We start from the raw sequence: 13,096 nt of genomic DNA, 5'->3' as shown, positions 1-13,096 counted from the left end.
AATGAATGTGATTTTTACTAGAAATATTGGATGTGAAAGGGCATCTATTCAATCCTTCTGTGCTATTTTCTATATCCGTTGCTCTTTACATTGGTAGGAATCATTACTCCTGAAGTCTCAATTTTGTGAAGTTAATTATTCTGCTAGTAAGGGAATTAGTTATTTTTCAGATTTGTTCTTGCCCTGACTGTCATTTAGCTATATCCCCATTTATGTAAAGGAAGTTTTATGTTGCTATGAGAAGTATAAATGTGCATTAAGGTGGAGATTTCTTTTTTAAAAGGACAATGGCCAACTTAGAAGATTAACTAAGTAATATTAGATCTCTTGTAAACAGGTATTTTAAATGCATATTTAAAGGACTTGTGATTAAATAACGTCCCCAGCCCTTAAAATTTAGTCCACGCATCCAAACCTTTCACCTATCCTGAGTATCACTAGCAACCTGCGCTGTATTACAGCCAGATCCTTACAGCTTCAGCTGCAAGAGAGGAGCTTTTGTGACATGGTCTTGTATTTATTTGTCCTATATTGTAAAAGCAGTGGTGTTGTATCCATGATAATGTAAGGATGTGAGAAAGGTGATGTTTGTATGATACCAGCTTCCAGAATTGAAAAAACTGCGTAAACTTTGGGACATGCAAACTTAAAGAAGGGTCTTTTATTTGAAACCTCTTTTGTTTTTGCATTTTATGTGTCATTCTAATAAAGTATACTGCCTCTCTCCCAAACCCTGTTTCTCTTGCATTTATTTTTTTTCTCCACTTGTACCATCTTATATGAATTAACGTACTCGTTTTTCATTATTGAGTATATGTATAAATCCATCAAATTCTGTGATTGAATAAACAATAGGTTTGAAATGATGCGTTTTACTAATGTGGGACACATTCCACTTACGAATGTGTCTAAAAGCAGTTCTTTGGGCATAGCGACTTTTTTCCTTCTGTTCCTTATCTGTCCTTCAAACTAATCAGTGTGTTTTTAAACTGAGGGGAAGGGGAAGGTCTGAAACATTTGTTTTGGCATTTGCTTCAACGATATGATTGTGGTTGGTTGGTTTGATTTCCTCAGTAACCAAAAAAAACAAACCAAAAGTAATTTCTCCTTCATCATCTAATTAAATGCAAACAGTACATGTACTTTTTGTAGGTGCTCGTAAGTTCATACCATAAATTTCCATCCTCATCCTAAACCTGCCAGTCTGTGCACCAGTAGAAATATTTAATTTGCTTCAGCATTTAACATGATGTGCTGGATTCGGGTGAAGTTCAGATGAGAAATTGTGTCAACTTTTAACAGGCTACCCTGTAGAACATTACAATCTTGGTTACTAAGTTTTAATATACTAAATGTTGGAGAAAGAAACTAAACATTGTAATGTGGGTGTATTGAAATAATGTAATATTAAAAATACTAACATTTCTTCACATATTTTATGAATCCATGCCAGATTTCCCTATGGATTCTAATAACGGCAACTGTAGAGGCGCCGGCATCGGTGAGTACACTTTTAAAAAACTGTATAATAAGCTATAGTCTTGCAAATCCTTTTAATACTTTATAAAATAAGAGGGGTACTAAGTGATGCATAAATACTCTGTCTCAACTGGGAATCCTGTAGATTGTGCTTTTGTATCCCATGAGCAGGTGGGATTTGGGGCTGGTCAGCCTGTGGACATATTGTGGACAGCATACAACTCAATTAACTCTTTAGCATGCCTTTTTAGCCCTCGTCTCTTCACCTTTTGTCAGGGCAAAATTTCCATCAGATCCAGAGGGCTGTGCTGATGTCATTAAAAGTTTTGTCTCAAACAGTGAGAATGGTCATTAAATGGGTTTTCACTGGGCAAAACCAGGTTCATTCTGACTTTAAAGTTTGCAAATTAAATTCGGCACTCTTTGTAGATAATGGCAGAACTCCCGTTAACCTGAGGAGATTGAGGCTGAGACCTTCTGAGACTGGTTTTATTCCAGCAGGTCCCCTGTTGCTTTTTATTTTTGTTTTGTTTTTGCTGGAACTGAGTAAACCTCCTCAAGTGTTACCACTAGTCGTAGGCAATGCAAAGAAGCAAAGCCCATGTTGGGAGGTAATACATGACAGAAATGTCAATTTGTTGCTCAAGCAAGCCAATGACAATAGGTTTCCTTGATTTTTATTAAGATTCCTTCAGAAGTTTTCCTCTTAGGCCTTTGTCAAGATGGCACTTAGAAACCAAGCGTCAGCCATCGTGTCTTTTCTTCTCCAGCGATGTTGATGTGCGATAGTGTGCACTGATGCTCACTTATTGATACAAACACCTAAGTATGATTGTGGAACATAACATTAGATACCTACATAAATTTGGATAACTTCAGCACTAATCTCTGTGACCAAATTGTAAAAAGGTATTAATAATGCCCAGCTTATAATACCATTTTAAAATGTGATCAATGGGTCCCAATGTGAAGTTAGCTATGTAGGTGGAAAATGTTATTTAAATGGGAGTGTATGTCCTTTAGAAAGCCAGCTACAATTAGAAGAACCCGATAAAAGTAAGCCCCTTAATGAGCTTCACTTTGAATTGCCTTGTGCGTGGGACCATGTCTGAAAGACTTTCTAAAGGTTTTTATGACTAATGTTGGTATCTTCTTAGATTTAAGCCATTTTCAATTGAGTGGCATTGAGAAAGTGTAGATTTCATGCTCTACAGCTACTGTACAAAGAGCATACAAGCTTCACTTTGAGTATGAAAGTAAAGATGGATACCTTCAATGTCACCTTATATCAAAAATATCAAACATATCTTTAGCACAGCCTGTCCTTAGGGATGTAGATGGCATGTAAGATGTAGATACCCGTAAGTGACCCTGCAGTGGAAAAGAAAAGAGTAAGATTCAGTAATATTGTTGCTGTTATGATGCTTTTCAACTAGTAAAAGCAAAACCAGACATAAAAAACCCCCACCTGAAAAATAGGGTGAAGATGTGCAGAAAAATTGCTGATTGAAAAGGAAAGATAATGTTTTTATCACTGTTTTTCACTGTACAAACACAATTTCTGCTTCAATGTGCTATACCTGTTTCAGCTGACAAATACAGTTTAGCCACCTAAAAGGCTGTGTTCAGAAAAGTCAATTTGTAATTTCGCCATTGATAGATTTTTTTCTTTTTTTGCAAGTGGCAACCTGGTATGTTTTAAAAAATCCTGGACTTGGCTCTGTTGTTTCTTGAGCATATTGCATGTGCTTCTGTGTACGGTTGCAGTGAGCAGAACTCATGAGTTACCCCTCTTCGAAGCACCTTTTATCCCTGACAGTATCCACTGGCAAAACCTTCCTTCTCAGGCTGCACAGGTTTTTTTGGGGGGGAAGCTTTTTTACCTCTCTTGGCAGTGAACTATTTTGTTGTCTGCTTCATCAGATGCTTTTCAAGTCACTCAGAAATTTTTCCAGAGATTTTTTTGTTGTTAATTTATCAGGGAAGCATTTTCCAGGTTTGAGTGCTTGTACCGATCAACATCACAGCCACGTTTTAGGTTGTGCATGCACTTATATTTAAGATGGCACGTTTCTTGGTAGCAATCTGTGGGGAAAAACCTGTTCCTGTGTCATCCATTTGTTTTGGCATTTACAGGGAGAAGTTTTCAAAAGTATAGATTTTGAGCTTTTGTTAGCTTTATACTGGCTTGGATTAAAAAAAAAAAATAATGGCAAAGTTAGCTGAGATCTCAGTCAAAACTGGTGTGAGCCTCCGCTGCCTGTCTTGGTGCTTGGGATACGTTATTGGGGTCCCAGAGCTCTTCTGGTAATTCTGGCAGCTTCAGATGAGACTATCGTGTAAGATGAGACTTTCCCTCAGCATCAACAGATGCAGTACGTTTTTATGGCCACCTTTTGTGGGTGTTCCCAGTCCAGCTTTGCAAGAAACATGCGTCAATCAAATACGTGTTCTCTAACGCTCACGTGCTTCCTTTGAAAGTCACTGCAACAGAAACTGGGAGAGATGAGGTGGTTCTCGCTCTGCCACTGACTTTAGAGCTGACCTTGGCAAATGACTCCGTGTTAGTTTCTGTATTTTGTAAAATTCTTTGAAATGTAAATTTGGAAAGCACTAGAGTGACTAGGAGATATCCTTCATTAAGAACATGGGCAGGTCTATAATTAGTTTCTAGAACAAGGCTAATAAAACATATTCTTCAAACTAATAAAATAAAACATAATAATCCAATACTGTCTTAAAATGGAGGGCAATGTGAGGCTATGTGTTCTTGGCCTGTAACTCAGGCTGTTTTTTCTGCTTGTGCCACAGAGCAAAGTACTGTAGAGCAGGAGAACGTTAAAGGGTAAAATTTGTTGGACGTGAACGCTGAGATGCCTGCGTGAGTGTGGGTCATGGGAGCACATCTTTCATGGCCTGTATTGAGGCAGCTTATAAAATGGGCCATAATTTGGCCTAAAGTATGCATGAGCTCCCACGGGCAGAAGGGAAGCCAAAAATCACTTCCCTTCTCTACCTTTATTATTTTAACACAGTCTCATACAAAAGCTGAAGTCTGTAGGCCTCTGTATATAGATTCCTGAGGATGTGTTTGAAATTCAAGGAAACAATATCCTCTTCTTTTGAAATGTTCTCCTCTTTCCCATATTTTTTTTTTGTATTTTCAACTACAAAAATTCTTTCAGTAGAAAATAAATAATGATTTGAGAAGTCCGTAACCATAGGATGCCATCTTTTTTTTTTTTTAAATGCAGAAATCTTATATATAGCAAATAAAAGTTCTTTTTCAAACTCTTCACATTGGATTTAAGTAAATCACTAGCTATGTACAGTGTTATTGTAGAACTATGGTATATCAAAATGGGCTGCATTAAGTCTACTTCCACTTAAATGCCAAGCCAAATGTCAAAATAATTGACCGTGGGTACTTATTACTGGGACCTGCTGTTTGCAATGGGTGCAGTGGTGGGCTTGGAGGGGGATCTATGAGTCAGCTGGGCCTGACCATGTGACTCCTCCAAATTCCACTTACATGCTAGCTTGAAGTAAGTAAATATTTGCATTAGAACAACCAGCCGTGAAATGGTGGTGGTGAATGCGTGAGTCTTCAGCCCCAGCACTCCCCGGGCACTAATGACTGTTTTTACCCCTGTTACTGTTCCCAGCTGTCTGGAAGGTGCACCACTGGAAATGCTGCTCTGACAGTGCTCATTTGTAATGTTTTTTGAAGGCCATCCTTACCACCATAAGGGCTAATAATTTCCCTATTGTAATTAAACCTGAGGTTCTGGGTTGTAATTTTGTACAGCAAGCCCAGACAGTAGGGTGATTCTGTGGCCTGTATTTCTTATTACGTGTGTACCAATCCCACATGTGCGGCACGGCCTTAAATTGTAGTCGAGGCTGATGATCCATGGCATAGATTTATCAGAAGGGTGGTGGCAGCTTTTCCAGGCAGCTCTGCTAACTATATTTTTGAGATGTCTGTCTTGTTTTGGTTTGTCACAGAATTGGTGAGATCAAACGCGAACGTGCCAGTGGTTCATATTCTTCATGTAGTGCCCTGAAGTGTCCCATCTAGGTCAGCTCTGTGTAGAGCGCGAAGGCGTTGGGTTGACACACCAACCAAGTCTCCTAAAGGGCAGTCTGCAGTTCAGCCAAAAGCCATTTGCTCAAGGTTGGCTTTATTAATTGAGGGAGGGTCCAGGGCCGGATCAAAGGTAACACTAAACACTTGCAGTAGCCAAGTGAAGCCCTTCAGCCTCTTAATCTTAAACTTCATTTTAAGCTTAATCTTAAACTCAGTCTCTCTTAAACCTCCTGTCAGACGCCACTGAAGAAACAGGGTTGAAGTTTAATTTTGTCAGGACCATCCCAGCAGGGTTCAGAGCCATGTGCCGCTTCGTCCCACCACCCTCCGACGCACTTCATCTGCTGGCTGTAGCTCTTAGACATCTTTAGGTGTAAAGGGGCCATGCCACTGTAAGAAATCTTATGGTACAGTTCCAGAGACAGACGGTACGTTGAGAATTAGGCACAAAAAGCATGTTCCTTATGGTAAGCACATGCTAGCCGGAATGTCCCGGTGTGTTAAACTGAACTGAGATGTGTAATCTCCAATCAAATGTTAAAGCGTGCCCTGTCATGGTATTTTCCTTCTGTGTCTATATTACAGTCTGTACGATTAAAGGTGCAGAAAGGAGGAGTAAGTGTTGCACAAAAGAGAGAGTGGCATCGTAGGATATGGAATTTCAGCACTTGTGAGTGCAGGAGAGACTAAAATTGAAGCTTGAATTGGCTTAAAATGGAAAATTTTCTCACATCAGACTCCAAGTCCTTGTATTTTTGTGGTTGTGAGATTGTTTATTTGTTGTGGGTTTGGTTTGTTTTGTTTCTTTAATTTCAGCATGTCAAGTTCTCTCCTAGAAACCTTTGAGGTCTCACTGACAGTTCCACAACTTCCAGCAGAGCAGTCCAGGAACGCCCTGTGGTTTTTAATATTTAACTTTCCTGTAATAAACAAGTCAATTCAGTGAAATTTTCGTTAGGTGTGAGCTTGAGGTTTTGGGGAGATTGTCACTGAACATAATGCTCTTTTCTTTCTAAACAAAACTTTCTCTTTTTGTAGAGCGCTGCAAATGCAAGCCTATAAAAGCTACCCAGAAGACCTATCTACGCAACAATTATAACTACGGTAAGGACAGCTGCGTGGCCAGCTCCCAGTGCTTTTAAGGGCTCCAGTAAGGGGAAAATTTTCATTAAAAAAGCCTGTGGGCCCAATTACTGATGATTAATCCGTTCGTACTTACTACAGAAGGAAGACGTGGCCTGAAACATTTCCAAATTCAAAACCGAGAGTGTTTGTAGAAGGATGGAGAGGATTAGCTTCATATGTTAGTACAAGAGTTTCTGTGTTGACGTTGAGTGTTATTTCAGTGTCAGCACAGGCATCTGGGGTTCGTGCACTTCTTTAGTGTGAAAAGTGATGCGAAAAATGACGTTGTGGGTTGCTGTGCCTGAACTGCATCTTTGATTAAAAGCTCTGATACGCTCTGCTTTTGCAGGAAGTGATGTTTTTACTAACTTTCATGCCTACAAACTCACCATGGGATCTAACAGGCACGCTAGTTTCATTCCTTCTCATGTATCGAAGCCAACAATGAGCATCTTGCCAGCTGTGTTATGCTGTCAATAACACCTCTAAAAGTGCACCATGTCCATATATTGTCTTCTCCTGTCCAGATTGTCCTGGTCTTCAGGCATATCACGGGTCCAGGCTGCTACTTTTCTTCATACTGTTTGTTTTAAGCAAATTAGGCTGATGAAGGCAGTGAGTACATATCACAGGAGTTGAACGACTGGGCCCATCCTTTTTGCCATTAATCATGTGAATAGCCTTAGGCTCACTGCACTTAAAGAAGTCATTTAAATGGTAGTGATTGTATAATATTTATTAATACTATGCATTTATACAACTATTGTCAGATAAGCTTTTAAAAATAAATTCAATTAAAAGCTAAAAAATTATAATTGTATTGAGTCTGACATCATTGGGGTTTTTTTAGGTGACTAGATGGTTTTATGTTGTTTTGGTGGATTTGTTTGGAAAATCTTTACAGAGCAGCTGTTCTCTAGTGGGTACCACATCTGCCTGTGATAGAGAATCACTGAGCATGCTACTGCCTATCTTTTCAAGCTTTTGAAATTAGAGAGGTTTCAAAATGCATTTGAAAGAACTCCAAACTAAAGCAAGATTTTGTTTTGAAATCTTGAAGAGGTTTTAAAGAGGTGGATCACTTGGAGTCAATTGTGTGTGTTAAACACACAAGTTTTTAATTGTAGGCAGCTGTATTTAATGTGGCTGCAAAACATGGTGGCTTTATGGGCAATGCATGTGGAGGGAGGAGATGCGTAAGTCCATGGTTTCCTTTCTTCCATATTACCTTTTTCACATAGGTTAGAAGAAACTGGGAGTCCGAGTAATCTGCTGTCTGTAATGGAAGGGGACTCTTGTTTGCAAGCTGTGAAAGATGAGGCATTCTCTAGAGCGTGACCTCTGGATTGGCTTTGCATTTGCATGTGGTATCAGTTCACTGGTCACCATGAGAGAAATGAAAAGTGTTGCCTTTGAAAGGCAACTTTTCTTCCTATGCAACTTAAGGGAAGAAGAAAGGGTGAGGGAGGAAACAATTAAATGGGTCATCAGGTCAAGATCAGGAGCATTTGGAGTTCATAAAGAGCAGAGCAGATTGGTGCTGGGTCACTGGAGAGAGAATAAAAAAGTTAAGGTCCTGTCATGCAGCAGAAGTGATACAAGAAGTTCCAATGCATATTCACGTTTCATGAAAGGTAGAGAGTGACAAATTAAGTTCAGTCATCTGTACTGCAAGCAGTCAAAGAGGGAGCAGTTACAGCTCAAGGGAGAAGGAGAGCATACAAGGAATGAATCAAATATATAAAGTGGAAAAGGTGAAGAAGAAAGAATGCTAAAAATTAAGCCCAACTTAAATAGGATGCAAAACCAATTGGTACTTAACTCTTGCTTGTGACCATACCGTTAGGAGATACACTGAGCTACCTGAACCCTTTTGGTGGAGGATGAAGTAATGAAGTGAAGAGATGGGGGCAGGGACATTGCTAGAGTTCAACTAAGCTTTTGATAATGGACCATGCAAAAGACTAATCCCGGAGGTCACCAAGAGCGGCTTGGGTGTGACCTGCATTATCTGCTGCTGCTAACTGCGCTCTTTGTGACTTCTTCCCAGTCATTCGGGCTAAAGTGAAGGAGGTGAAGACTAAATGTCACGACGTCACTGCGGTAGTGGAAGTAAAGGAGATCCTAAAATCTTCCCTGGTGAACATCCCAAAGGACACCGTCAACCTTCACACAAACTCCGGCTGCCTATGCCCGCCGCTTAGCGCCAACGAAGAGTACATCATTATGGGCTATGAAGATGAGGAGCGCTCCAGGTAATACTTTCTGCATTGTCCTTGGACCATATTTGCTGTTATTTGTTCCCCTGCCTGTAGAGCTGAGTTTCAGAGCCACCAGCTAAGGCGAACTTGGCATTACTCTTTGTACATCTCCTAAATGGTATTCAGGGAGGGACAAGGTGCTCTGCAGGCACAGAGATCTTAGTCTTGCATGTGTTGGGTTGTATAGTTCATGCATGCTTGTTGATGGAGTAACCGGTTGTCTGTGTTGTGTAGGTTACTCTTGGTGGAAGGCTCCATAGCTGAGAAATGGAAGGATCGTCTTGGTAAAAAAGTAAAGGTAAGAAAATATCTCACCAAAAGTCAAATGTTGCAGATACCATGAAATGTCTACCTAATACATGGACCCCAGTTAATTAATACATATCAAATATCAAAAATTAACTTGGTGTGTTATTTGCTGTATTACTTAAAAATGTGTGCTGAAAAAACTGAAGGGATACATTGAGTTACCCAAAGTACACCAGTGTAGCAGCAAAACCTCTTTCTCAAAAAAGCACACAGTAAGAGTGTTTTAACTCCATAGGCAAACTGTGCGCTCTGCAACACATGCCTGCTTAATTGGGATTGTGATACTAATTAAAAAAAAAAAAAGAGGGCTTTACAAATGTTTTCCAGACTAGGTCAGAATTATACTTTTCAGATTCAATATTCTTTAAATGCAGTTCTTTTACCAAATTGTGTGGATTAGTGAGTATTTTAAATTTACCTTCCTGGCGTTAGATGAGGGAGGTATATGATAAGGAAGTCATGTCATAGCAAATTAGAAGCAAGGAGTTCAAATGCAAGCAATATATGAAAATATATTCTAATATTTTCTAATTTAAATTCATTCTAATGCCTTCCAACTTCTGGAAGGATTGTCTTTTTATGTTTTGATGGCACAGCAAAGTATCAGTGATTTCAGTATTGTTAGGAATGTCATTTTACACAGATATTCTTATTTTGACACAATTTCTCAGCAATAGATTTGACATAATGGTTGTGCTTGTGCAAACCAGTCTTCTCTTCCACTCAAGACTTTCTTCAACAGCCTTAATGGTGACTGGCAGGAAAATACCGTTCTGATTACAAATGCAGGTTTTTCTGTGCACATTTGTCACATCCACAGAGATTATATGAGTGAAAAGATACAGGGATCTTATTCCAAGTTGTTGTTTGATTTGGCAGAACGTTATGAAACTCAGTGCCACAGAGCAAATACCATGTTAACACTGCGGGCTGACTTCTACTTAGTTCCAGTTCTTGGGTGGCAGTATCATTTGTTGGAGTTTTTTTGGGGAACTGACTTATTTTCTCACTTATTTCCCTGTGCCGTGTGACCTGCTGCCTCTGCCCTCACGCCCGTCCTGGGGCTGCTGAGGACCATGCCACGTCACCACCCACTTCTCATTGCAATCTCCTTTTACAAGAGCATCATCAGTTTTACCAACTATATTTATGATGTCTTTTTTTACTGGGGTTGCTATTACCTGGAAAAGTAAAAATAAATAAATAATAATAATAATAATAATAATAAATTAATAAAAATGACTTGACTGTTTTTTCATCCTGCTTCCCCCAGAGATTGCACAGGTAGTTTCATTTACATTTTATTATTTAGAAGGTGAGATGCTTTTCTGCTGAAGCCATTATGCGTTATAGCAGCCCCTTTCACACAGGCTACAAGAAAGCTAGGAAATGTTTTTTTCTGTTTAAAGTGACTTTTACCGATAACCTCACATTTCCACCATTTGAGCCCAATGCAGAGTAATGTGGTGGAAACAGCAAAGGCTTTTTTTTTTGGGGGGGGGGCTGCTGTTTGTAAACACATGCAGTTGTTTTACATATGACACATATCTTCTTCTGTAATCTCTTTTGTAATTTCTTTACCTTTTGATATGCAGCGCTGGGATCAGAAACTCCGACACCTTGGGAAGGCGAAGGGAGAGCCCGGACACAGCGACTCAGCTCCAAAGCCCGGCAAGCCCAGCAGTGCCCGGCAAGCACGTAGTTAGATGTGGGATGCCATACGTTGACATGCAGTGGACTATCTACCAAGACTTCATTGTTGAAGCAGCAAAGGAGAAATTGCACTATTGCACGTTATATTCTATTGTTTACTACGAAATAATGTTTTAGCTTATATTAGTTTTTATTCTCCCTCTTGGTTTCTGCCTTTTTTTTTTTTGGATGTGTGCAAGCTCTGGAAATATATATATTTTTTTTTTCTGTTACTGAGAACTGTAGAAAACTGCCCTTATGAGATGGTGAAAGAGAAGGACATTCTGAATTTACCATTTTATCTCCTGAATCTTCTTAGGGAGAAAATTCTGATGCAAGAAGGGATGAGATCTGGCAAAGACCATCGCGTAAAGTCATGACTCACACTGGCTTCCCCCTTTCACTTTGCTTGGTCAAAGTTTGCTGAAACTCTTTGTGTTGGGGGGAGGTTGTTGATCTGCTTTAAAGTGGGTAAATTTTTATTCGGAAATAAATAAATGATGTTAACAGAACTATTTTACTCAGTACACCTTTGTTAAGTTTTCTTACTCGTAAATAAACCACTCGTGTAAGCCAAAGTCTAACTTAAAATATTTCCTGCGACAAACACGGTGTGCTTGTACGCAGGGGACCTGGGTTTTCCAGTGCTCTGGACATTGCAGGAAGGGTTGTATAGCTCTGATATTGCAGGACGTAACTTAGAATATACTTCTTCTCTTATAATGGCAGTTTTTTCCCCTTTTCTGCCTTTTCTCTGCTGAGTTGTAGGAGTAGACTGACTTACCAGGCCTGCTTCTCAGTACAGGTCTGCACTTTATCCTTTTGATTTTGTGGTGTTATTCTTAAATCTGTGCCTCATAAACAAGTGTTCAATGCTTAGTAAAATATGTCCAATAAAAGAATTGTAGTAGTCAACACAGACCTTACCTGACTTTTGAATCAACATCATATTTTTATATCAATGTTCAAAATAGAAAAAAAGCTCATTTTTGTGCTTTTGTAGAATTCTTTGCAGATAGTGCCAACATATTTGAAATTATCTTCTGTTTTCCTATTGTTTTGTGCTCAAAAGACATTCAAATGGGGTAAATAAAAGAAAAGTCCTCTTTTCCGTAGTCTGTAGAGGGGAACCCACTCTACTTAAGATGCAAATGGCTGTTGTGTTCTCAGCTGTCAATATTGTCTTAAGTGCATTAGGGCTGCCTTGCATTAAGAAAACAGTGGTGCTGTTGGGTATTTTGAAAATACGATGATAATAAGTAAACAGAAAGATTTGGGAATATTTATAACAATGGCCTTTTAAGATTTCAGTTAATATCCAGAGGTCTCAGGATAGGTGTGCCATTGGGCTGGATACTAAGCAAGTTGAAACATAAAACTGTTTCCTGCAACACAATCTTTTTTTTTTTTTTTAATGAAAAATAAAGGTGTCATTTAAGGGAAAGGTTGGCTCTGAAGGCTAGCAGTGGAATATTAAGGCTCCAGCTAGTTCAGTGTTTGCTCAGGGTACTGCAGAGGTGGGCTTAGAAGCTGTGGCAAAAACGCCGAAGAGGAAGATGAATTAAAAGAGTAAGAATCATTTAAATAACAACAAAGCTGTTCCCAGTTGAAAACATTGCTCTGGTGTGTTTTGGACATTGCCGTTTGGTACTTCCGTTTTCCTCTGCTCTGTTGCCTGGTTTCTGTGTTTTCCAGCCATGCTACCAGCAAGCAGGTCTCTGCCTGTGGTGGTCGCAGTAGGTACAGCAAGGTGAACTTCAGTGAAGTAGCAAGTCCTGTAAAGCCCATTGTCAATCATATTTAATTATTGGGCTTTGGACTTCTGATTTTTTTTTAAGCAATCAGTGAATAGCAGGCAGTTAATGTGAGAAGGAGAATCTGCTGCACAAAATGCTGAGAAAACAAAACTTCTGAGTAATCTTGTTTACTACGGTCTTTCCCGCCCCCATTCTTAGAGCTTTCTGAAGAAAGCAAACAAGTTTGTTGTTTTACATCTTGCTTAATTAGGTCTCTGTTTGAGACCCACCTAGCCTGTCATGTAATTTAGAATTTGAGTCTATGGTGTGAAAATACTTTTCTTTGTCTTCTCCAAGTTGTGTTGATCTTTGCCCCGCGTTTCCCCCTCACTACCACCCCAGTT

General features: G+C 39.4%; 1 protein-coding gene across 1 annotated transcript; it reads left to right on the top strand.

The window, feature by feature from the left end:
• Positions 1-1,437: 1,437 nt before the first annotated feature.
• On the top strand, positions 1,438-11,273 carry FRZB (frizzled-related protein; the record flags this gene model as incomplete). Its single annotated transcript, XM_009887602.1, has 5 exons — positions 1,438-1,501; positions 6,608-6,673; positions 8,745-8,949; positions 9,190-9,253; positions 10,860-11,273. Coding segments are annotated over 5 exons (510 nt in total), but the record flags the coding sequence as incomplete, so codon positions are not given.
• Between the last annotated feature and the right edge of the window lie 1,823 nt (positions 11,274-13,096).

This window comes from Charadrius vociferus, unplaced genomic scaffold (genome assembly GCF_000708025.1).
Source record: "Charadrius vociferus isolate BGI_N301 unplaced genomic scaffold, ASM70802v2 scaffold136, whole genome shotgun sequence".
NCBI classification, from domain to species: domain Eukaryota; kingdom Metazoa; phylum Chordata; class Aves; order Charadriiformes; family Charadriidae; genus Charadrius; species Charadrius vociferus.
The sequence above is the reverse complement of the archived record's forward strand: the minus strand, read 5'-3'. Positions and strand labels throughout refer to the sequence as shown.